The sequence below is a fragment of the Nerophis lumbriciformis genome, linkage group LG07 (assembly GCF_033978685.3).
Source record: "Nerophis lumbriciformis linkage group LG07, RoL_Nlum_v2.1, whole genome shotgun sequence".
NCBI classification, from domain to species: Eukaryota; Metazoa; Chordata; class Actinopteri; order Syngnathiformes; family Syngnathidae; genus Nerophis; species Nerophis lumbriciformis.
The window spans coordinates 190610-217456 of record NC_084554.2 but is presented as its reverse complement, the minus strand read 5'-3'; the positions used below and the strand labels follow the sequence as shown (position 1 = coordinate 217456).

Below are 26847 nucleotides of genomic sequence, written 5' to 3'. Positions count from 1 at the left end.
AAAGGTGCCAGCGTTCCTTTCCCATGGCCCCGCGCTTCATTCTTATCTCAATTCATGCTAATTAGCCGCTGCCTAATTGATTTGAAGGCCTGCGCCTCCCCCGCCTTACAATTGGGGATCTCCCTCGTTAATCCCCAAAGACGCTCTGTAGCTCGTTAGGGAAAGTGGAGAGGATTTGGACGAGCGTTAATACTTTCAAAGATGGCTGCTGGGGGGGGGGGGGGGGGGGGGGGGGGTCTCTTTAGCGATGCTTAGATGACTTCTTGTGGATGATTTGATGGCATGAGAAGTGACCTTTCTCCACCTGCCCAGTCCAACCCTTCCTCATCCTTTTCATTTTCTACTGGACCCGACAATTTACACTCTTGTTGATTTGCTCTCAATTACTTCATTTCATGAAAAACACTTTTGAACTGATACTATTATTATTATTATTATCATTATTATTATTATCATTATTATTATTATTACATTCAGGTTTCGGCTTGACGTGGCGACATTATTACATGACTGCACTGACTTTGTGGATTCTTGTCTTGTTCCAGGTGTCGGTTCTTAGTCCGGGGCCGACGTTCCACAAGTTGTTAGTCCGGGGCCAATGTTCCACAAGTTGTTAGTCCGGCGCCAACGTTCCACAAGTTGTTAGACTGGGGCCAATGTTCCACAAGTTGTTAGTCCGGAGCCAACGTTCCACAAGTTGTTAGTCCGGGGCCAACGTTCCACAAGTTGTTAGTCCGGGGCCAACGTTCCACAAGTTGTTAGTCCGGGGCCAACGTTCCACAAGTTGTTAGTCCGGGGCCAACGTTCCACAAGTTGTTAGTCCAGGGCCAACGTTCCACAAGTTGTTAGTCCGGGGCCAACGTTCCACAAGTTGTTAGTCCGGGGCCAACGTTCCACAAGTTGTTAGTCCGGGGCCAACGTTCCACAAGTTGTTATTCCGGGGCCAACGTTCCACAAGTTGTTAGTCCGGGGCCAACGTTCCACAAGTTTTTAGTCCGGGGGCAACGTTCCACAAGTTGTTAGTCCGGGGCCAACGTTCCACAAGTTGTTAGTCCGGGGCCAACATTCCACAAGTTTTTAGTCCGGGGCCAACGTTCCACAAGTTGTTAGTCCGGGGCCAACGTTCCACAAGTTGTTAGTCCGGGGCCAACGTTCCACAAGTTGTTAGTCCGGGGCCAACGTTCCACAAGTTGTTAGTCCGGGGCCAACGTTCCACAAGTTGTTAGTCCGGGGCCAACGTTCCACAAGTTGTTAGTCCGGGGCCAACGTTCCACAAGTTGTTAGTCCGGGGCCAACGTTCCACAAGTTTTTAGTCCGGGGCCAACGTTCCACAAGTTGTTAGTCCGGGGCCAACGTTCCACAAGTTGTTAGTCCGGGGCCAACGTTCCACAAGTTGTTAGTCCGGGGCCAACGTTCCACAAGTTGTTAGTCCGAGGCCAACGTTCCACAAGTTGTTAGTCCGGGGCCAACGTTCCACAAGTTGTTAGTCCGGGGCCAACATTCCACAAGTTTTTAGTCCGGGGCCAACGTTCCACAAGTTGTTAGTCCGGGGCCAACGTTCCACAAGTTGTTAGTCCGGGGCCAACGTTCCACAAGTTGTTAGTCCGGGGCCAACGTTCCACAAGTTGTTAGTCCGAGGCCAACGTTCCACAAGTTGTTAGTCCGGCGCCAACGTTCCACAAGTTGTTAGTCCGGCGCCAACGTTCCACAAGTTGTTAGACTGGGGCCAATGTTCCACAAGTTGTTGGTCCGGAGCCAACGTTCCACAAGTTGTTAGTCCGGCGCCAACGTTCCACAAGTTGTTAGTCCAGCGCCAACGTTCCACAAGTTGTTAGTCCGGCGCCAACGTTCCACAAGTTGTTAGACTGGGGCCAATGTTCCACAAGTTGTTAGTCCGGGGCCAACGTTCCACAAGTTGTTAGTCCGGGGCCAACGTTCCACAAGTTGTTAGTCCGGGGCCAACGTTCCACAAGTTGTTAGTCCGGGGCCAACGTTCCACAAGTTGTTAGTCCGGGGCCAACGTTCCACAAGTTGTTAGTCCGGGGCCAACGTTCCACAAGTTGTTAGTCCGGCGCCAACGTTCCACAAGTTGTTAGACCGGGGCCAACGTTCCACAAGTTGTTAGTCCGGAGCCAACGTTCCACAAGTTGTTAGTCCGGCGCCAACGTTCCACAAGTTGTTAGTCCGGGGCCAACGTTCCACAAGTTGTTAGTCCGGGGCCAACGTTCCACAAGTTGTTAGTCCGGGGCCAACGTTCCACAAGTTGTTAGTCCGGGGCCAACGTTCCACAAGTTGTTAGTCCGGGGCCAACGTTCCACAAGTTGTTAGTCCGGGGCCAATGTTCCACAAGTTGTTAGTCCGGGGCCAACGTTCCACAAGTTGTTAGTCCGGCGCCAACGTTCCACAAGTTGTTAGTCCGGGGCCAACGTTCCACAAGTTGTTAGTCCGGCGCCAACGTTCCACAAGTTGTTAGACTGGGGCCAATGTTCCACAAGTTGTTAGTCCGGAGCCAACGTTCCACAAGTTGTTAGTCCGACGCCAACGTTCCACAAGTTGTTAGTCCGGCGCCAACGTTCCACAAGTTGTTAGTCCGGGGCCAACGTTCCACAAGTTGTTAGTCCGGGGCCAATGTTCCACAAGTTGTTATTCCGGGGCCAACGTTCCACAAGTTGTTAGTCCGGGGCCAACATTCCACAAGTTTTTAGTCCGGGGCCAACGTTCCACAAGTTGTTAGTCCGGGGCCGACGTTCCACAAGTTGTTAGTCCGGGGCCGACGTTCCACAAGTTGTTAGTCCGGGGCCAACGTTCCACAAGTTGTTAGTCCGGGGCCAACGTTCCACAAGTTGTTAGTCCGGGGCCAACGTTCCACAAGTTGTTAGTCCGGGGCCAACGTTCCACAAGTTGTTAGTCCGGGGCCAACGTTCCACAAGTTGTTAGTCCGGGGCCAACGTTCCACAAGTTGTTAGTCCGGGGCCAACGTTCCACAAGTTGTTAGTCCGGGGCCAACGTTCCACAAGTTGTTAGTCCGGGGCCAACGTTCCACAAGTTGTTAGTCCGGGGCCAACGTTCCACAAGTTGTTAGTCCGGGGCCAACGTTCCACAAGTTGTTAGTCCGGGGCCAACGTTCCACAAGTTGTTAGTCCGGGGCCAACGTTCCACAAGTTGTTAGTCCGGGGCCAACGTTCCACAAGTTGTTAGTCCGGGGCCAATGTTCCACAAGTTGTTATTCCGGGGCCAACATTCCACAAGTTTTTAGTCCGGGGCCAACGTTCCACAAGTTGTTAGTCCGGGGCCGACGTTCCACAAGTTGTTAGTCCGGGGCCGACGTTCCACAAGTTGTTAGTCCGGGGCCGACGTTCCACAAGTTGTTAGTCCGGGGCCGACGTTCCACAAGTTGTTAGTCCGGGGCCGACGTTCCACAAGTTGTTAGTCCGGGGCCGACGTTCCACAAGTTGTTAGTCCGGGGCCAACGTTCCACAAGTTGTTAGTCCGGGGCCAACGTTCCACAAGTTGTTAGTCCGGGGCCAACGTTCCACAAGTTGTTAGTCCGGGGCCAACGTTCCACAAGTTGTTAGTCCGGGCCAACGTTCCACAAGTTGTTAGTCCGGGGCCAACGTTCCACAAGTTGTTAGTCCGGGGCCAACGTTCCACAAGTTGTTAGTCCGGGGCCAACGTTCCACAAGTTGTTAGTCCGGGGCCAACGTTCCACAAGTTGTTAGTCCGGGGCCAACGTTCCACAAGTTGTTAGTCCGGGGCCAACGTTCCACAAGTTGTTAGTCCGGAGCCAACGTTCCACAAGTTGTTAGTCCGGCGCCAACGTTCCACAAGTTGTTAGTCCGGGGCCAACGTTCCACAAGTTGTTAGTCCGGGCCAACGTTCCACAAGTTGTTAGTCCGGGGCCAACGTTCCACAAGTTGTTAGTCCGGGGCCAACGTTCCACAAGTTGTTAGTCCGGGGCCAATGTTCCACAAGTTGTTATTCCGGGGCCAACATTCCACAAGTTTTTAGTCCGGGGCCAACGTTCCACAAGTTGTTAGTCCGGGGCCGACGTTCCACAAGTTGTTAGTCCGGGGCCAACGTTCCACAAGTTGTTAGTCATGGTGGTAGTGGGGGTGCATATTGCAGCCCGGAAGAGTTAGGGCTGCATGGGATTCTGGGTATTTGTTTTGTTGTGTTTATGTTGTGTTACGGTGCGGATGTTCTCCCGAAATGTGTTTGTCATTCTTGTTTGGTGTGGATTCACAGTGTGGCGCATATTTCTAACAGTGTTAAAGTTATTTATACGGGCACCGTCAGTGTAACCTGTGTCGCTGTTGGTCTAGTATGCGTTGCATTTACGTGTGTGTGCGCGTGTTGAAGTTGCACATATTTAGTGATCGGGCTGGCACGTTGTTGGAATGGATGAAAAGCAGACGTGACGACAGCTCGTGGAGGACGATAAACTCAGTGCCTTTAAAGCACGCCCCCAAGACTGTGGTCCGGGTGGAGTACGAGGTATAATGACTGATGAACAACTTCGTTCGATAATGAAGGTTGCCTCAGCTCAAAGCCTGAGCCCCGACATTAATGAACTAGCATCCAAGAAAAGATGTCAGGTATCTGGCTTGGGCACATCAGATTAGATCAGTGTGTTGCAAACTGAGCAGTTTAAAGTCCTGAATGGTTGGTTTAGTCATTATTTTATTTTTAAATTTATTAGTCTGTGGAAAAAGTTAATGTTGATATTTAGCTCAGAAGGCTGCAAATAGAAAAGAGGCATTCATTTTTATTTAAATTGTATTTGATATACCATTGATATTTTTTAATTATTATTATTATTATTTCAAACTCGATTTTGCATGTCACTATAAAGTTATACAAGCCGTGCTTGTTCAATATTTAATGCAAAACTTGTTTGGGTCCCTATTAAAAGGTTAATTTGTCCAACCTTGGCCCGCGGCTTTGTTCAGTTTTACATTTTGGCCCACTCTGTATTTGAGTTTGACACCCCTGGTATACGCCCTCTCGCAGCAGAGAGGTAGCAGCACGGCTAACGTGGGCTGTGATGCTAGCGCTAATATGAGAGAAAGAAGGTGCGAATCTGGTAACAAATGAAGGAAGAATTAATTCCCCCAAAAAACAGCAGGGGGTCCATCGTCTGGCGGTGGTTTGGCTTCAAGTGGGAATATGTCCAACAGACAACCGTAATTTGTCAAGTGTGGGGCGAAAGCGTTGCTATAAAAAGTAGCATTACTGCTTATATGTAGCATCATTTGAAAAGTCACCTGCTCGAGAATGAAGAGTGCTTACTCCGCATGTCAACATCTCCGTTCGGTGCCACACTCCCACAGCATCAAAATGCCGAGGCAAACATTTCCAGATCAACACCGTATGAAAAAAATAGTGATTTTTTTAGTTGTGACTTCCTTCTCTGCATAAAAGTTTAAAAGTAGCATATATTAATGCAGTATGAAGAAGAATGTTTTAATGTAGACACATAGAATCATCATACTGCTGTCATTATATGCATCAAGTGTTCATTCAAGGCTAAGGCTAAATATCCACATACCGTATTTTCCGCACCATAAGGCGCCCTGGGTTATAAGCCGCGCCTTCAATGAACGGCATATTTCAAAACTTTGTCCACCTATAAGCCGCCCCGTGTTGTAAGCCGCATCTAACTGCGCTAAAGGAATGTCAAAAAAACAGTCAGATAGGTCAGTCAAACTTTAATAATACATTAAAACCAGCGTGATGTGGGCGCGCATGGAGTCGTATATCAACATGGACGAAGCTGCGTGAAAAAAGCCACCCGGCCTCTTCGCGTAAACTTAAACTTACCTTAACCACTCGCTCATCTTTTCTTCATCCATCCCTTCGAGTTAGCTTTTATGATGACGCCGGCTGGAAAGGTCTCTTTTGGCAAGGTCTTCCTTTTGAATATCACCATGGTTGAAGTTTCTGGCCATTAGCATGGCAAGCTAGAACCACAGTGAAGGATGACTTCTCATTCCCTGTGGTGCGAATATTCACCGTACGTGCTCCCGTTGTATCCACAGTGCGGTTCACAGGAATATCAGTTGCTGTGAAATAGTAATCCGTGTGCGGATGGAGATTGCGTCTTTTCATGAACCGGATCCCTGTCGTTTAGTAGGAGCCATTTTGTGGTCTTTACAGATGTAAACACACAAAGGAAATGAAACGTACGGTAATATCCGCGCGCTTTTTCTTCTTCTACGCGGGCGGGTGGTTGCTTACAGTAGAAGAAGAAGCGCTTCCTGTTCTATGGGGGCGGGTGCTTACCTTGGCGGTTGCTTGCGTAGAAGAAGAAGCGCTTCCTGTTCTACCGGGAAAAAAGATGGCGGCTGTTTACCATAGTTGCGGGATCGAAACTTTATGAAAATGAATCGTAATATTAATCCATATATAAAGCGCACCGGGTTATAAGGCGCACTGTCAGCTTTTGAGAAAATTTGTGGTTTTTAGGTGCGCCTTATAGTGCGGAAATACGGTATTATTATTGTTATGGCTGACAATAATGTTGACAATAACATGGTTTATCAATATAGTAGTTATTATTATTATTATTATTGTTATGGCTGACAATAATGTTGACAATAACATGGTTTATCAATATAGTAGTTATTATTATTATTATTATTGTTATGGCTGACAATAATGTTGACAATAACATGGTTTATCAATATAGTAGTTATTATTATTATTATTATTGTTATGGCTGACAATACCTGTTGACAATAACATGGTTTATCAATATAGTAGTTATTATTATTATTATTATTGTTATGGCTGACAATAATGTTGACAATAACATGGTTTATCAATATAGTAGTTATTATTATTATTATTATTGTTATGGCTGACAATAATGTTGACAATAACATGGTTTATCAATATAGTAGTTATTATTATTATTATTATTGTTATGGCTGACAATAATGTTGACAATAACATGGTTTATCAATATAGTAGTTATTATTATTATGGCTGACAATACTGTTGACAATAATCTCATGGTTTATCAACAATAGTTTGTTAAGCGTGGATGCTAACAAACAGCGGTGTGGATAAATGTGAAGATGTGCCCCCCCCCCCCCCCCCCCCCCCCCGGCCTTTTAGCCATCAATCTCAAAAGTCTCCTACCTCTTGGTCATGCCCCCCACCCCTCCCCCCTCACCCCTCCGGGGTCATTGAGCGAGGACCCATCAGCTCTTCCTCGGCCCTTCAGAGCAGCGTCTCCTTTTCTCCAGGGGTCCGCGGGGGTCTTTGTCCGGGCGCCGGCTCACTGCTTTACAATGACCCTCCACTCTATTAAGGTGCGTTCTGCCTGTTAGCGTCTCCCGGGGCAACCGGCCCCCCGCACGGCAGCTATGCAGCGCTGCATTGTGGGCCGCGGAGCCCGGCGGGCCCGTTGAATCCCCCGCCACTCCTCACACTTGACACCGCATGTGTTTATCTAAAGGGGGGCGGCAGGGGGGGCTTTGTGGTGTTTGGAGAAGCTGAAGAACGTAAAAGTGATAAATATTCAGCCCCCCCCCCCCCCCCCTTCTTCTCCGTGCCAGGAAGCAGATGGAATGTGAGCGTTGAGGGAGGAGCCTCCAGGCGGGTTTTGTCCAATTAGCAGGCTTGTCAAAGTGGATTTATCCGCCCAGCACAATGGGCTTGAGGGAGGGGCTTGTCATGTGACCAGCACGGCCACCTATTTGGACTCAGGACTCACTCAGCCATGTTTGGTCTCCTCCAAGGGGACTTCTGGGTACCAGGACTACCTTGTAGCTCTCCAAGTCTCCCTTGTGTCCCAGATCCCAGGCAAGGATTCCAAAGTCCAACATTCCAGGCTTTTCCAACTGACCTGGAAGAAGCTTTCAGAAAACAGTTTGGGGGACTTTGGTCTCCTCCAAGGGGACTTCTGGGGACCAGGACTACCTTGTAGCTCTCCAAGTCTCTCTTGTGTCCCAGATCCCAGGCAAGGATTCCAAAGTCCAACATTCCAGGCTTTTCAAAACTGACCTGGAAGAAGCTTTCAGAAAACAATTTGGGGGACTTTGGTCTCCTCCAAGGGGACTTCTGGGGACCAGGACTACCTTGTAGCTCTCCAAGTCTCTCTTGTGTCCCAGATCCCAGGCAAGGATTCCAAAGTCCAACATTCCAGGCTTTTCAAAACTGACCTGGAAGAAGCTTTCAGAAAACAAAGAGTAGGAAGATGAGAAGAGTCCAAATGTTTTAAAAGTTGGACTTGATTGGCTCAGCTTCTTGGTGTTCCTATGACTGAGAGTTTGACTGAGAACTTGGCGTCCTGGTGTCGATTTGTTTGTAGGGCTGGCCGGTAAAACCATACCGCGACAGACACACACGTGTTTGATCAAATATTCAATACACATTCATGTTTTTTGGTCGGACGATCACAGAAATGATGACGCAAGATTTGTTTCATGAAGTCCCTTGTATTTTAGGAACCCAGCAAACAGGAAACAGGAAGTGTTCCCTCCAGGGTCCATGGTTAAAGTACAGTTTAAGTACCAGGTCCATGGTTTCCTCGGGGTAACACCCTGGGACCACTAAATCTGGTGGTTTTATTCTTATTTCTGCAGGACACACCACTGCTGCTACCACTCAACACACTGCCATTCTTAAAGGAACACACACACACACACACACACACACACACACACACACACACACACACACACACACACACACACACACACACACATGCTACTCTCATGATACCATTTTGTGGTCTGGCTGTGATTCTCTGCATGGAGTGAGAAGAGAGAGTGTGACATCTTGATATATTTACTCAATAAGTCACTGTGGATTCTCTGCATGGAGTGAGAAGAGAGAGTGTGATATCTTGATATATTTACTCAACTTCTCTTTAGATTTGAATGCAGGCGTGCGGCGACATGCTGGCACGTGTCCAATTAATGAGTAGCTTCTCATGCTACTGTGTAGTGTTCAATATCTTATACACTACTGCCATCTAGTGGCTCATATTTGCAACCACCATCTCATCTACTTGAATAATTGTATTACCGTATTTTCCGCACTATAAGGCGCACCTAAAAACCACAAATTTTCTCAAAAGCTGACAGTGCGCCTTATAACCCGGTGCGCTTTATATATGGATAAATATTAAGATTCATTTTCATAAAGTTTCGGTCTCGCAACTACGGTAAACAGCCGCCATCTTTTTTCCCCGTAGAAGAGGAAGTGCTTCTTCTTCTACGCAAGCAACCGCCAAGGTAAGCACCCGCCCCCATAGAACAGGAAGCGCTTCTTCTTCTACTGTAAGCAACCACCCTCCCGCGTAGAAGAAGAAAAAGCGTGCGGATATTACGTTTCATTTCCTTTGTGTGTTTACATCTGTAAAGACCACAAAATGGCTCCTACTAAGCGACAGGGATCCGGTTCATGAAAAGACGCAATCTCTCCATCCGCACACGGATTACTATTTCACAGCAACTGCCTAAAGACTTTCAAGAAAAGCTGGCTACTTTCCGTGCATATTGTAAAAACAAGATAGCTGAAAAAAAGATCCGGCCAGAGAACATTATCAACATGGACGAGGTTCCACTGACTTTTGATATTCCTGTGAACCGCACTGTGGATACAACGGGAGCACGTACGGTGAATATTCGCACCACAGGGAATGAGAAGTCATCCTTCACTGTGGTTCTAGCTTGCCATGCTAATGGCCAGAAACTTCCACCCATGGTGATATTCAAAAGGAAGACCTTGCCAAAAGAGACCTTTCCAGCTGGCGTCATCATAAAAGCTAACTCGAAGGGATGGATGAAGAAAAGATGAGCGAGTGGTTAAGGTAAGTTTAAGTTTACGCGAAGAGGCCGGGTGGCTTTTTTCACGCAGCTTCGTCCATGTTGATATACGACTCCATGCGCGCCCACATCACGCTGGTTTTTAATATATTATTAAAGTTTGACTGACCTATCTGACTGTTTTTTTGACATTCCTTTAGCGCAGTTAGATGCGGCTTACAACACGGGGCGGCTTATAGGTGGACAAAGTTTTGAAATATGCCGTTCATTGAAGGCGCGGCTTATAACCCAGGGCGCCTTATGGTGCGGAAAATACGGTACCTTTTATTCTCCTACCTGACTACCAGACACTCTCCACTGATAATTAGCACCCTTACTAAGTTGTTTCTGTATTTATTGGCAGGCTTAAATAAGTCATGAAATGATCAACATATATTGTCATATCGCCCAGCCCTATTTTTAGTTGGTGTTTCTACGCTTTGAAGCCGTTGATTATTTTACGCCACGACCACATGAGTGCCCTTGGATGCCCTCTAGCCCGGGGTTTCCACCGGTTGCTGCCGCTCAGCCAGGCCAGAGCAGGTTCCAGTCCAGCAGGGATGAGATGCACTGGTCTCACACAGCCATCACCAACAATAGAAGTTTCCCAATGTAATCGTTGTTGGCTCTAGCATTGTTGTTGGCTCTAGCATTGTTGTTGGCGATGAAGGGGTCTGGGGTTCCTCCTCTACATCCCGTGTCTGGCTAGCTCATTATCTCTCAAAATGTCTCGGGAATCTTCGTGAGTCTGATATTATTTTCATCATATCTATTTACTCGCAAACATTAGACGTCTTTCCGTGTCATACATAAGATATATATCAATCAATCAATCAATCAATCAATGTTTATTTATATAGCCCTAAATCACAAAAGTCTCAAAGGGCTGTATGAGAATAGTTCAATATAGAGGAAACTTGTTTTTATACTCTACTGCTACTTTAACTTTTTGTCTACTGCCATGTTTGTTGTTGTTGTTGTTGTTGTTGCACGCGTCGTTAATGAGTAGTGTGTTTTTCCCCGTCTTTATCAAAATATAACTATAGATGTCAACATTGTGTACGTGCTGAAAGATTCATTTATGATTGTTTATCAAAATATAACTATAGATGTCAACATTGTGTACGTGCTGAAAGATTCATTTATGATTGTTTATCAAAATATAACTATAGATGTCAACATAGTGTACGTGCTGAAAGATTCATTTATGATTGTTTATCAAAATATAACTATAGATGTCAACATTGTGTACGTGCTGAAAGATTCATTTATGATTGTTTATCAAATTATAACTATAGATGTCAACATTGTGTACGTGCTGAAAGATTCATTTATGATTGTTTATCAAAATATAACTATAGATGTCAACATAGTGTACGTGCTGAAAGATTCATTTATGATTGTTTATCAACATATAACTATAGATGTCAACATTGTGTATGTGCTGAAAGATTCATTTATGATTGTTTATCAAAATATAACTATAGATGTGAACATTGTGTACGTGCTGAAAGATTCATTTATGATTGTTTATCAAAATATAACTATAGATGTGAACATTGTGTACGTGCTGAAAGATTCATTTATGATTGTTTATCAAAATATAACTATAGATGTCAACATTGTGTACGTGCTGAAAGATTCATTTATGATTGCTGCCATTGGTAAAAACTAAACTCTTTTAAGATTTTGCTCACATTTGATTTCTTTTAATGAGACTTGCTCAGTTGGTGCTTGTCCAAACACTCGTAGCAAACGTGTATCCAAATAATATCAAGATGATACTTCAATGGGAAATAATAAAGGTTAAAAGTATATCAAACAAACCTTTAAAGAAGGGATGATGCATTCTTCCACTCTGCTCCCTTGGACGAGAGTGTGAGCTACTTTTCTCGCCCTCTTTCCTAAATTCTTGCCCTCTTCCGCCTTTTTGATGTCCTCTGGAAGAACTCTAAAGAAACCTTTATCCTTTTGGCCATTTGAACAATTCTTACAGCCGAAACCACCACAAGGCTAAGGCATGTTTTTCTTGGAGAAAGGCTAAATGGTGCCTAGTAGCCATTGAGTAGAGAGCTAGCTTGATCACCACACGTGTGAGTAACATCCCAGCAATAGTTCCTGTTCATAGTTCCTGTTCATAGTTCGTAGTCCGTAGTTGGTAGTTCGTAGTTCATAGTTCCTGTTCATAGTCATGCACATTCGAACCATAACGTCATACAGACCCCAGTTTGATACATGAAATGCAAACATAAGAAGCCACATGTCACTTTTCCTCCAGTCCAAGGTCAGGTTTAGGACTTCCAGTCCCACACAGCTCAATATATGAACTTGAGTACGGCTTGAAGACTCCTACGCAGGGTTTTTTTGGCCATGTGTGGATTTGGAAGAAGGGAGCCTGGGAGTGTTCTGCTTTCTGTCAGCCTGGCTTCTTTATGTGCGTGTGAGACGTGTTCAAGGGAGGCTTGGATGGAAAAACTTGGACGTAGATGTCAAGACCACTTTTCATCTGGAGGCTAAGCAAACAAGACCCGGGTGACTAATGGATCTTGTTTTTAGGCCGCCATGATGAAGCCTTCTGATATCTCTGCTTGGGTCTCCCGCTGCTTTAACGCTGCCAATTAGATCGCAAGGTCTGGACAGTTGGGGGTCTGGGTCCATCTCGCGGTCTGGGTCCATCCTGCAGTCTGGATCCATCCCGCGATCTGCGTCCATCTCAGGGTCTGCGTCCATCTCACGATCTGCGTCCATCTCAGGAACTGCGTCCATCTCAGGGTCTGCGTCCATCTTGCGATCTGCGTCCATCTCGCGGTCTGGGTCCATCTCGCGGTCTGGGTCCATCCCGCGGTCTAGTAGCCCTCACAGTGGCCACAGGTGCTGGGTACGGGTTTTAGGAGCAGCTGTCCAAGGTCGTGTGCCACAGAAGCCACGACCTTTGTTTGTTGACCGTGTCAGCTCACCACCAGATGTCAGCGTACATACTCTGTTTTGTTTACTGGAATTGTTGTTTACTGCAATCATTGTTTACTGTGTTAATACTCTACATACAGTCATCTAATGTCTCATGTTGTGTACCTATTGTGTTGATACTCTACATATTGCTGTTAATAATGGTGTACAATGTGTGGTGTAATATTAATAATGGTGTACTAGTGTGTGGTGTAATATTAATAATGGTGTGTTAGTGTGTGGTGTAATATTAATAATGGTGTATTATTAGTGTGTGGTGTAATATTAATAATGGTGTATTATTAGTGTGTGGTGTAATATTAATATTGGTGTATTATTAATAATGGTGTATTATTAGTGTGTGGTGTAATATTAATAATGGTGTAATATTAATAATGGTGTATTAGTGTGTGGTGTAATATTAATAATGGTGTGATATTAATAATGGTGTATTAGTGTGTGGTGTAATACTAATAATGGTGTGTTATTAGTGTATGGTGCAATATTAATAATGGTGTAATATTAATAATGGTGTATTAGTGTGTGGTGTAATATTAATAATGGTGTGATATTAATAATGGTGTATTAGTGTGTGGTGTAATATTAATAATGGTGTGATATTAATAATGGTGTACTAGTGTGTGGTGTAATAATAATGGTGTATTATTAGTGTGTGGTGTAATATTAATAATGGTGTATTATTAGTGTGTGGTGTAATATTAATATTGGTGTATTATTAATAATGGTGTATTATTAGTGTGTGGTGTAATATTAATAATGGTGTAATATTAATAATGGTGTATTAGTGTGTGGTGTAATATTAATAATGGTGTGATATTAATAATGGTGTATTAGTGTGTGGTGTAATATTAATAATGGTGTGATATTAATAATGGTGTATTAGTGTGTGGTGTAATATTAATAATGGTGTAATATTAATAATGGTGTATTATTAGTGTGTGGTGTAATATTAATAATGGTGTATTATTAGTGTGTGGTGTGATATTAATAATGGTGTATTAGTGTGTGGTGTAATATTAATAATGGTGTAATATTACTAATGGTGTATTATTAGTGTGTGGTGTAATATTAATAATGGTGTATTATTAGTGTGTGGTGTAATATTAATAATGGTGTAATATTAAAAATGGTGTATTATTAGTGTGTGGTGTAATATTAATAATGGTGTATTATTAGTGTGTGGTGCAATATTAATAATGGTGTATTATTAGTGTGGTGTAATATTAATAATGGTGTATTAGTGTGTGGTGTAATATTAATAATGGTGTATTATTAGTGTGTGGTGCAATATTAATAATGGTGTATTATTAGTGTGGTGTAATATTAATAATGGTGTATTAGTGTGTGGTGTAATATTAATAATGGTGTAATATTACTAATGGTGTATTATTAGTGTGTGGTGTAATATTAATAATGGTGTATTATTAGTGTGTGGTGTAATATTAATCATGGTGTATTATTAGTGTGTGGTGTAATATTAATAATGGTGTAATATTAATAATGGTGTATTATTAATAATGGTGTATTAGTGTGTGGTGTAATATTCATAATGGTGTAATATTAATAATGGTGTATTATTAGTCCGTGGTATAACATTAATAATGGTGTATTATTAATAATGGTGTATTATTAATAATGGTGTATTAGTGTGTGGTGTAATATTCATAATGGTGTAATATTAATAATGGTGTATTATTAGTCCGTGGTATAACATTAATAATGGTGTATTATTAATAATGGTGTATTATTAATAATGGTGTATTATTAATAATGGTGTATTATCAGTGTGTGGTGTAACATTAATAATGGTGTAATATTAATAATGGTGTATTATTAATAATGGTGTAATATTAATAATGGTGTATTATTAGTGTGTGGTGTAACATTAATAATGGTGTATTATTAATAATGGTGTATTATTAATAATGGTGTATTATTAGTGTGTGGTGTAACATTAATAATGGTGTAATATTAATAATGGTGTATTATTAATAATGGTGTATTATCAGTGTGTGTAGTTCTTGACCTCGCCAACAAGAGTTTTTGCTGCTTGAACTTCTTCTGACTCAAAGTTGTGTCACTTTCCACTGAGACTGCTCACTTTCCATCTTCTCCTCGCCCTCTCTTGCCTTGTCCCACCTTCCTGTGGGAGTGTTGAGGGACCACCTCCTCATCCTGGCCAGGACCACCTCCTCATCCTGGCCAGGACCACCTCCTCATCCTGGCCAGGACCACCTCCTCATCCTGGCCAGGACCACCTCCTCATCCTGGCCAGGACCACCTCCTCATCCTGGCAGGAAGTTGTTAGTCTAACCTGACAGGAAAGAATTCAGTAAAGTTGGCAGCGAGCGACACTTTCTGCTTGAACTCTTAACAGACTTCTTCTTGTGTCCTCCTGCGCCATGGTCTACACCTGGACCCCCTTTGACAAGGTGGGGTGCAGCGTGTGGCTGCCTGTGTGACACACACACACCAGGGGCCATGAAATCATGTATCATGTTGCTTCACGTGTTCCTGGCACCCGAGACCGAGGCCAACGTCACGTAGAGAGAAGCTCTCCTGGGTTGTGATCATACATTGAGTGTTCAAACAACTATTTCAAATGCTGCCATGTTTACATTTCAATCATTGCAATTCTCATGAAACAAGCCCCTCCTACGGAGCTAGCTGCTAACGCTAGCAAGTGCACTAAAGAGTGTGTTGTGTGTGTGTGTGTGTGTGTGTGTGTGTGACTAGTAAGTGTACTAAAGAGTGTGCTGTGTGTGTGACTAGTAAGTGTACTAGAGTGTGCTGTGTATGTGACTAGCAAGTGCACTAAAGAGTGTGTGTGTGTGTGTGACTAGTAAGTGTACTAAAGAGTGTGCTGTGTGTGTGACTAGTAAGTGTACTAAAGTGTGCTGTGTGTGTGACTAGTAAGTGTACTAAAGTGTGCTGTGTGTGTGACTAGTAAGTGTACTAAAGAGTGTGTTGTGTGTGGGACTAGTAAGTGTACTAAAGAGTGTGTTGTGTGTGGGACTAGTAAGTGTACTAAAGAGTGTGCTGTGTGTGTGACTAGTAAGTGTACTAAAGTGTGCTGTGTGTGTGACTAGTAAGTGTACTAAAGAGTGTGTTGTGTGTGGGACTAGTAAGTGTACTAAAGAGTGTGTTGTGTGTGGGACTAGTAAGTGTACTAAAGAGTGTGTTGTGTGTGTGACTAGTAAGTGTACTAGAGTGTGCTGTGTGTGTGTGACTAGTAAGTGTACTAAAGAGTGTGTTGTGTGTGTGACTAGTAAGTGTACTAAAGAGTGTGTTGTGTGTGTGACTAGTAAGTGTACTAAAGAGTGTGCTGTGTGTGTGACTAGTAAGTGTACTAAAGAGTGGGTTGTGTGTGTGACTAGTAAGTGTACTAAAGAGTGTGTTGTGTGTGTGACTAGTAAGTGTACTAGAGTGTGCTGTGTGTGTGACTAGTAAGTGTACTAGAGTGTGCTGTGTGTGTGACTAGTAAGTGTACTAAAGTGTGCTGTGTGTGTGTGACTAGTAAGTGTACTAGAGTGTGCTGTGTGTGTGACTAGTAAGTGTACTAAAGTGTGCTGTGTGTGTGTGACTAGTAAGTGTACTAAAGTGTGCTGTGTGACTAGTAAGTGTACTAAAGTGTGCTGTGTGTGTGACTAGTAAGTGTACTAGAGTGTGCTGTGTGTGTGACTAGAAAGTGTACTAAAGTGTGCTGTGTGTGTGTGTGTGACTAGTAAGTGTACTAAAGTGTGCTGTGTGTGTGACTAGTAAGTGTACTAGAGTGTGCTGTGTGTGTGACTAGAAAGTGTACTAAAGTGTGCTGTGTGTGTGACTAGTAAGTGTACTAAAGTGTGCTGTGTGTGTGACTAGTAAGTGTACTAAAGTGTGCTGTGTGTGTGTTCCAGTGCATGGAAGATGTCAGGAAAGCGAGACTGGACTCCATGGATGAAGAAGAGAAGTGCTCCAGTGGTGTGTGCACTAGGTGCAGTACTGCTGTGCTGCTTGCAGAGCGGCGCCTCCATCTCTGGTGAGTCAGTCTAAGATCTCTTTGTGCCAACACCTGGTCAGGTGGTCAGGTCCTCCTCTGGAACACACCTCTAGGAGTGGGCACCTGGTCAGGTCCTCCTCTGGAACACACCTCTAGGAATGGGCACCTGGTCAGGTCCTCCACTGGAACACACCTCTAGGAGTGGGCACCTGGTCAGGTCCTCCTCTGGAACACACCTCAAGGAGTGGGCACCTGGTCAGGTCCTCCTCTGGAACACACCTCTAGGAGTGGGCACCTGGTCAGGTCCTCCTCTGGAACACACCTCTAGGAGTGGGCACCTGGTCAGGTCCTCCTCTGGAACACACCTTAAGGAGTGGGCACCTGGTCAGGTCCTCCTCTGGAACACACCTCTAGGAGTGGGCACCTGGTCAGGTCCTCCTCTGGAACACACCTCTAGGAGTGGGCACCTGGTCAGGTCCTCCTCTGGAACACACCTCTAGGAGTGGGCACCTGGTCAGGTCCTCCTCTGGAACACACCTCTAGGAGTGGGCACATGGTCAGGTCCTCCTCTGGAACACACCTCTAGGAGTGAGCACCTGGTCAGGTCCTCCTTTGGGACACACCTCTAGGAGTGGGCACCTGGTCAGGTCCTCCTCTGGAACACACCTCAAGGAGTGGGCACCTGGTCAGGTCCTCCTCTGGAACACACCTCTAGGAGTGGGCACCTGGTCAGGTCCTCCTCTGGAACACACCTCTAGGAGTGGGCACCTGGTCAGGTCCTCCTCTGGAACACACCTCTAGGAGTGGGCACCTGGTCAGGTCCTCCTCTGGAACACACCTCTAGGAGTGGGCACCTGGTCAGGTCCTCCTCTGGAACACACCTCTAGGAGTGGGCACCTGGTCAGGTCCTCCTCTGGAACACACCTCTAGGAGTGGGCACCTGGTCAGGTCCTCCTCTGGAACACACCTCTAGGAGTGGGCACCTGGTCAGGTCCTCCTCTGGAACACACCTTAAGGAGTGGGCACCTGGTCAGGTCCTCCTCTGGAACACACCTCTAGGAGTGGGCACCTGGTCAGGTCCTCCTCTGGAACACACCGCTAGGAGTGGGCACCTGGTCAGGTCCTCCTCTGGAACACACCTCTAGGAGTGGGCACCTGGTCAGGTCCTCCTCTGGAACACACCTCTAGGAGTGGGCACCTGGTCAGGTCCTCCTCTGGAACACACCTCTAGGAGTGAGCACCTGGTCAGGTCCTCCTTTGGGACACACCTCTAGGAGTGGGCACCTGGTCAGGTCCTCCTCTGGAACACACCTCAAGGAGTGGGCACCTGGTCAGGTCCTCCTCTGGAACACACCTCTAGGAGTGGGCACCTGGTCAGGTCCTCCTCTGGAACACACCTCTAGGAGTGGGCACCTGGTCAGGTCCTCCTCTGGAACACACCTCTAGGAGTGGGCACCTGGTCAGGTCCTCCTTTGGGAAACACCTCTAGGAGTGGGCACCTGGTCAGGTCCTCCTCTGGAACACACCTCAAGGAGTGGGCACCTGGTCAGGTCCTCCTCTGGAACACACCTCTAGGAGTGGGCACCTAGTCAGGTCCTCTTCTGGAACACACCTCTAGGAGTGGGCACCTGGTCAGGTCCTCCTCTGGAACACACCTTAAGGAGTGGGCACCTGGTCAGGTCCTCCTCTGGAACACACCTCTAGGAATGGGCACCTGGTCAGGTCCTCCTCTGGAACACACCTCTAGGAGTGGGCACCTGGTCAGGTCCTCCTCTGGAACACACCTCTAGGAGTGGGCACATGGTCAGGTCCTCCTCTGGAACACACCTCTAGGAGTGGGCACTTGGAACAGAATAAATGATTTGAAGAATAAATCCAAAATGTCTGTTCCTAGACCAAGTCCCAAAGTTCACAGAGGAGCCCGAATCGGTGGTGCAGAAGCTGGGAGGCAGCGTGCGTCTGCGGTGTGGCGCCCGGCCCGCCTCCGCCAACATCAGCTGGCGCCTCAACGGCCAGCAGCTGATGGGCGGAGATCTGGGCGTGGTGCTGCAGCCCGGCAGCTTGTTCATCGCCGCCCTCGCCAACGCCACTCTGGGTCGCTACCAGTGTGTGGTCAGCACCCTCGCCGGGGCCCTAGCCAGCGTGCCCGCCCACGTCACCGCGGCCGGTCAGTAACCACACACACACACACACACACACACACACACACACACACACACACACACTGGACCCTTGACTTGTTTATAGTTTGTCCACCAACTTCTATTCTCTGCTTGAAGACATTCTCAATGACTTGAAAGTACAACTGTGCATTTCTACCATTTCTGCTCTTCCTACCATTTCTACTCTTGTTACCATTTCTACTCTTGTTACCATTTCTACTCTCTCTGCCGCTGCGTGGCCTAACGAGCTTTACATGTTGACATTGTGTACATTTGATATGCATCATGGGACTGCGAGGGGGTCTGGAGCAGAGTAACCTGAACCACAGGAATGAAGGGGACCCGGCAGCAGGGGCCAGTCCGAACAGGAAGAGGGACCTGGACTCCCACCAGTTTGCTCCCAGAACAGCCCAACTGTCCATAAGGCCCAGCAGCTGTGCTCAGCAGAACTTCTGGCGCCTTGTTGAGGGACTTGAGAGCATGTGGTGGACAAGGAAGACATTCAATCAATCAATCAATCAATCAATCAAAGATGACTTCTACAGCCTTTAATCACAAATGTCTCTAAGGGCGGTATAGCTCGGTTGGTAGAGCGGCCGTGCCAGCAACTTGAGGGTTGCAGGTTCGATCCCTGCTTCCGCCATCTTAGTCACTGCCGTTGTGTCCTTGGGCAAGACACTTGACCCACCTGCTCCCAGTGCCACCCACACTGCTTTAAATGGAACTTACATATTGGCTTTCACTATGTAAAGCACTTTGAGTCACTTGAGAAAAAGCGCTATATAAATATAATTCACTTCACAATTCACTTCACAAGCCACAACCACATCTTCGGCTCAGATCCCACATTGTCCCACACAAGAGGGTTGTGGGGGACAAGGGAGACAAGGGGGACGTGTCTCCTCTAACGTGTCTCCTCTAACGTGTCCCCTCTAACGTGTCTCCTCTAACGTGTCTCCTCTAACGTGTCCCCTCTAACGTGTCCCCTCTAACGTGTCTCCTCTAACGTGTCCCCTCTAACGTGTCTCCTCTAACGTGTCCCCTCTAACGTGTCCCCTCTAACATGTGCCCTCTAACGTGTCCCTGCTAACATGTCCCCTCAAACCCGTCTGCTCAAACCCATCTCCTCAAACGTATCCCCTCTAACGTGTCCCCTCAAACGTGTCCCCTGTAACGTGTCCCCTCTAACATGTCCCCTCAAACGTGTCCCCTGTAACGTGTCCCCTCTAATGTGTCCTCTCAAACGTGTCCCTGCTGACATGTCCCCTCAAACCCGTCTCCTCAAATGTGTCCCCTCTAACATGTCCCCTCTAACGTGTCCTTGCTAACATGTCCCCTCAAACCCGTCTGCTCAAACGTATCCCCTCTTAACGTGTCTCCTCTAACGTGTCCCCTCAAACTTTTCCCCTGTAACGTGTCCCCTCTAACATGTACCCTCAAACGTGTCCCCTCTAATGTGTCCCCTCTAATGTGTCCCCTCAAACGTGTCCCCTCTAATGTGTCCCCTCAAACGTGTCCCTGCTGACATGGCCCCTCAAACCCGTCTGCTCAAACCCGTCTCCTCAAATGTGTCCCCTCTAATGTGTCCCCTCAAACCCGTCTCCTCTAACATGTCCCCTCTAACATGTCCCCTCTAACGTGTCCCCTCTAACGTGTCCCCTCAAACCAGTCTGTTCAAACCCGTCTCCTCAAACGTATCACCTCTAAAATGTCCCCTCAAACGTGTCCCCTCTAATGTGTCCCTGCAACATGTCCCCTCAAACCCGTCTGCTCAAACCCGTCTCCTCAAACGTATCCCCTGTAACGTGTCCCCTGTAACGTGTCCCCTCAAACGTGTCCCCTCTAATGTGTCCCCTCAAACGTGTCCCTGCTGACATGTCCCCTCAAACCCGTCTCCTCAAACGTGTCCCCTCTAACGTGTCCCCTGTAACGTGTCCCCTCAAACGTGTCCCCTCTAATGTGTCCCCTCTAATGTGTCCCCTCTAACGTGTCCCTGCTAACATGTCCCCTCAAACCCGTCTCTTCAAATGTGTCCCCTCTAACATGTCCCCTCAAACCCGTCTCCTCTAACATGTCCCCTCTAACGTGTCCCCTCTAACATGTCCCCTCAAACCCGTCTCCTCTAACGTGTCCCCTCTGACGTGTCCCCTCAAACGTGTCCGCTCAAACCCGTCTCCTCAAATGTGTCCCCTCTAACATGTCCCTGCTAACATGTCCCCTCAAACCCGTCTCTTCAAATGTGTCCCCTCTAACGTGTCCCCTCAAACCCGTCTCCTCTAACATGTCCCCTCTAACGTGTCCCCTCTAACGTGTCCCCTCAAACGTGTCCGCTCAAACCCGTCTCCTCAAACCCGTCTCCTGTAACGTCTCCTCTCTAACGTGTCTGACATTGGGGCCACATTGGGACGTTGACTTGTGTGCTGTAAAAAAAAATGTGACAGAAGAAAAGGGACTTGGTCCACGTTGGCCTGCAGAGTAAATGTAGTCCAGGAGTCACCTCCATGAGGGTGGTGGAGTGAGTCCCTACCACGTGAGCACTAACACGCCATGGTTCACAACCCGTGCAGAGTGAACATGATAAGTGCGAGTGGGACCCCCTGTGTGGTACCCTCGGTGCAGTATCCCTGTGTGGTACCCCCTGTGTGGTGCCCCTGTGTGGTACCCCCTGTGTGGTACCTTCGGTGCAGTTTCCCTGTGTGGTACCCCCTGTGTGGTACCCTCGGTGCAGTTCCCCAGGTACAGAATGTGAAGCCACTGAGTTGTGTGCAGGATGCACGCACACACCTAAGAGATGGAGCAGAAGGAATGTGGAGGAAGAAGGTGTGCAGATAGCAGCAATGTGGAGGAGGAAGGTGTGCAGATAGCAGCAATGTGGAGGAAGAAGGTGTGCAGGTAGCAGCAATGTGGAGGAGGAAGGTGTGCAGGTAGCAGCAATGTGGAGGAAGAAGGTGTGCAGATAGCAGCAATGTGGAGGAGGAAGGTGTGCAGATAGCAGCAATGTGGAGGAAGAAGGTGTGCAGATAGCAGCAATGTGGAGGAAGAAGGTGTGCAGATAGCAGCAATGTGGAGGAAGAAGGTGTGCAGGTAGCAGCAATGTGGAGGAGGAAGGTGTGCAGATAGCAGCAATGTGGAGGAAGAAGGTGTGCAGGTAGCAGCAATGTGGAGGAGGAAGGTGTGCAGGTAGCAGCAATGTGGAGGAAGAAGGTGTGCAGGTAGCAGCAATGTGGAGGAAGAAGGTGTGCAGGTAGCAGCAATGTGGAGGAAGAAGGTGTGCAGATAGCAGCAATGTGGAGGAGGAAGGTGTGCAGATAGCAGCAATGTGGAGGAGGAAGGTGTGCAGATAGCAGCAATGTGGAGGAAGAAGGTGTGCAGGTAGCAGCAATGTGGAGGAGGAAGGTGTGCAGGTAGCAGCAATGTGGAGGAAGAAGGTGTGCAGGTAGCAGCAATGTGGAGGAAGAAGGTGTGCAGGTAGCAGCAATGTGGAGGAGGAAGGTGTGCAGATAGCAGCAATGTGGAGGAGGAAGGTGTGCAGATAGCAGCAATGTGGAGGAGGAAGGTGTGCAGATGTGGAGGAGGACGACTTTAGCAAAGGAAAAGTCTCTGTGACCTGGCAGCTGGGCTCATCTTTGCTGAAATGGAGAAGACTGTTTGTTGTTTGGACTGAAGCAGGTCCAAGAAGTGCTCCAAGAAGGACTTGTCTGAGAAATATTGTGCTGCTCTCAGTTAGCTTATAGCCCTGACACCTCTCACCTTTGACCCTGCTCAGGCAGGGCTTTAGGGGGTCAAAGGTGAGACGGGTGTCTTTGCTATGCAGACTTTGTGTCTGCGGGGCCCCAACAGCACATGGCCCCATGGTAATCAGCACATGGCCCCATGGTAATCCACTTCCCACAGAGCGGGACCCCCAGAATCAACTTTGACAGGATTCATTAGGACTGGCAAGGTTTGAAGAGCACATTCTGTCACCTTTTATCTGAAGACCACCACATGTTCTTTACCTAGCTAACTCCTGGTCCTTCTGAAGACCACCACATGTTCTTTACCTAACTAACTCCTGGTCCTTCTGAAGACCACCACATGTTCTTTACCTAACTAACTCCTGGTCCTTCTGAAGACCACCACATGTTCTTTACCTAACTAACTCCTGGTCCTTCTGAAGACCACCACATGTTCTTTACCTAACTAACTCCTGGTCCTTCTGAAGACCACCACATGTTCTTTACCTAACTAACTCCTGGTCCTTCTGAAGACCACCACATGTTCTTTACCTAGCTAACTCCTGGTCCTTCTGAAGACCACCACATGTTCTTTACCTAACTAACTCCTGGTCCTTCTGAAGACCACCACATGTTCTTTACCTAACTAACTCCTGGTCCTTCTGAAGACCACCACATGTTCTTTACCTAACTAACTCCTGGTCCTTCTGAAGACCACCACATGTTCTTTACCTAACTAACTCCTTGTCCTTCTGAAGACCACCACATGTTCTTTACCTAACTAACTCCTTGTCCTTCTGAAGACCACCACATGTTCTTTACCTAACTAACTCCTGGTCCTTCTGAAGACCACCACATGTTCTTTACCTAACTAACTCCTGGTCCTTCTGAAGACCACCACATGTTCTTTACCTAACTAACTCCTTGTCCTTCTGAAGACCACCACATGTTCTTTACCTAACTAACTCCTTGTCCTTCTGAAGACCACCACATGTTCTTTACCTAACTAACTCCTTGTCCTTCTGAAGACCACCACATGTTCTTTACCTAGCTAACTCCTGGTCCTTCTGAAGACCACCACATGTTCTTTACCTAACTAACTCCTGGTCCTTCTGAAGACCACCACATGTTCTTTACCTAGCTAACTCCTTGTCCTTCTGAAGACCACCACATGTTCTTTACCTAACTAACTCCTGGTCCTTCTGAAGACCACCACATGTTCTTTACCTAACTAACTCCTGGTCCTTCTGAAGACCACCACATGTTCTTTACCTAACTAACTCCTTGTCCTTCTGAAGACCACCACATGTTCTTTACCTAACTAACTCCTGGTCCTTCTGAAGACCACCACATGTTCTTGACCTAACTAACTCCTGGTCCTTCTGAAGACCACCACATGTTCTTTACCTAACTAACTCCTGGTCCTTCTGAAGACCACCACATGTTCTTTACCTAACTAACTCCTGGTCCTTCTGAAGACCACCACATGTTCTTTACCTAACTAACTCCTGGTCCTTCTGAAGACCACCACATGTTCTTTACCTAACTAACTCCTGGTCCTTCTGAAGACCACCACATGTTCTTTACCTAACTAACTCCTGGTCCTTCTGAAGACCACCACATGTTCTTTACCTAACTAACTCCTTGTCCTTCTGAAGACCACCACATGTTCTTTACCTAACTAACTCCTGGTCCCTCTGAAGACCACCACATGTTCTTTACCTAACTAACTCCTGGTCCTTCTGAAGACCACTACATGTTCTTTACCTAACTAACTCCTGGTCCTTCTGAAGACCACCACATGTTCTTTACCTAACTAACTCCTGGTCCTTCTGAAGACCACCACATGTTCTTTACCTAACTAACTCCTGGTCCTTCTGAAGACCACCACATGTTCTTTACCTAACTAACTCCTGGTCCTTCTGAAGACCACCACATGTTCTTTACCTAACTAACTCCTGGTCCTTCTGAAGACCACCACATGTTCTTTACCTAACTAACTCCTGGTCCTTCTGAAGACCACCACATGTTCTTTACCTAACTAACTCCTGGTCCTTCTGAAGACCACCACATGTTCTTTACCTAACTAACTCCTTGTCCTTCTGAAGACCACCACATGTTCTTTACCTAACTAACTCCTGGTCCTTCTGAAGACCACCACATGTTCTTTACCTAGCTAACTCCTTGTCCTTCTGAAGACCACCACATGTTCTTTACCTAACTAACTCCTGGTCCTTCTGAAGACCACCACATGTTCTTTACCTAACTAACTCCTGGTCCTTCTGAAGACCACCACATGTTCTTTACCTAACTAACTCCTTGTCCTTCTGAAGACCACCACATGTTCTTTACCTAACTAACTCCTGGTCCTTCTGAAGACCACCACATGTTCTTGACCTAACTAACTCCTGGTCCTTCTGAAGACCACCACATGTTCTTTACCTAACTAACTCCTGGTCCTTCTGAAGACCACCACATGTTCTTTACCTAACTAACTCCTGGTCCTTCTGAAGACCACCACATGTTCTTTACCTAACTAACTCCTGGTCCTTCTGAAGACCACCACATGTTCTTTACCTAACTAACTCCTGGTCCTTCTGAAGACCACCACATGTTCTTTACCTAACTAACTCCTGGTCCTTCTGAAGACCACCACATGTTCTTTACCTAACTAACTCCTTGTCCTTCTGAAGACCACCACATGTTCTTTACCTAACTAACTCCTGGTCCCTCTGAAGACCACCACATGTTCTTTACCTAACTAACTCCTGGTCCTTCTGAAGACCACTACATGTTCTTTACCTAACTAACTCCTGGTCCTTCTGAAGACCACCACATGTTCTTTACCTAACTAACTCCTGGTCCTTCTGAAGACCACCACATGTTCTTTACCTAACTAACTCCTGGTCCTTCTGAAGACCACCACATGTTCTTTACCTAACTAACTCCTGGTCCTTCTGAAGACCACCACATGTTCTTTACCTAACTAACTCCTGGTCCTTCTGAAGACCACCACATGTTCTTTACCTAACTAACTCCTGGTCCTTCTGAAGACCACCACATGTTCTTTACCTAACTAACTCCTTGTCCTTCTGAAGACCACCACATGTTCTTTACCTAGCTAACTCCTGGTCCTTCTGAAGACCACCACATGTTCTTTACCTAACTAACTCCTGGTCCTTCTGAAGACCACCACATGTTCTTTACCTAACTAACTCCTGGTCCTTCTGAAGACCACCACATGTTCTTTCAAGGATGTGACTTTGATGTGTTGACAAGTTAGTTTACGCTGCTTTATCAGCATGTGATGACACAGAAGTAAAACAATGATGTCACAGAAGTAAAACAGTGATGTCACAGAAGTAAAACAGTGATGTCACAGAAGTAAAACAGTGATGTCACAGAAGTAAAACAGTGATGTCACAGAAGTAAAACAGTGATGTCACAGAAGTAAAACAGTGATGACACAGAAGTAAAACAATGATGTCACAGAAGTAAAACAGTGATGTCACAGAAGTAAAACAGTGATGTCACAGAAGTAAAACAGTGATGACACAGAAGTAAAACAATGATGTCACAGAAGTAAAACAGTGATGACACAGAAGTAAAACAGTGATGACACAGAAGTAAAACAATGATGTCACAGAAGTAAAACAGTGATGTCACAGAAGTAAAACAGTGATGTCACAGAAGTAAAACAGTGATGTCACAGAAGTAAAACAGTGATGTCACAGAAGTAAAACAGTGATGTCACAGAAGTAAAACAGTGATGTCACAGAAGTAAAACAGTGATGTCACAGAAGTAAAACAGTGATGTCACAGAAGTAAAACAGTGATGTCACAAAAGTAAAACAGTGATGTCACAGAAGTAAAACAGTGATGTCACAGAAGTAAAACAGTGATGTCACAGAAGTAAAACAGTGATGTCACAGAAGTAAAACAGTGATGTCACAAAAGTAAAACAGTGATGTCACAGAAGTAAAACAGTGATGTCACAGAAGTAAAACAGTGATGTCACAGAAGTAAAACAGTGATGTCACAGAAGTAAAACAGTGATGTCACAGAAGTAAAACAGTGATGTCACAGAAGTAAAACAGTGATGTCACAGAAGTAAAACAGTGATGTCACAGAAGTAAAACAGTGATGTCACAGAAGTAAAACAGTGATGTCACAGAAGTAAAACAGTGATGTCACAGAAGTAAAAC

The 26847-nt window shown here is 46.2% G+C and overlaps 1 protein-coding gene across 3 annotated transcripts in view; it reads left to right on the top strand.

Annotated features, from left to right (window-relative positions):
* The window catches only part of boc (BOC cell adhesion associated, oncogene regulated), a 64367-nt gene that overhangs the window by 9894 nt on the left and 27626 nt on the right, over window positions 1-26847 (top strand). For all 3 annotated transcript variants that reach the window (XM_072913430.1, XM_072913429.1, XM_072913428.1), the window contains exons 2-3: window positions 16682-16803; window positions 18659-18931. In XM_072913430.1, the coding sequence (XP_072769531.1) occupies window positions 16692-16803; window positions 18659-18931 (385 nt within the window). In that variant the 5' untranslated portion in view covers window positions 16682-16691. The remainder of the gene's footprint in view (window positions 1-16681; window positions 16804-18658; window positions 18932-26847) is intronic.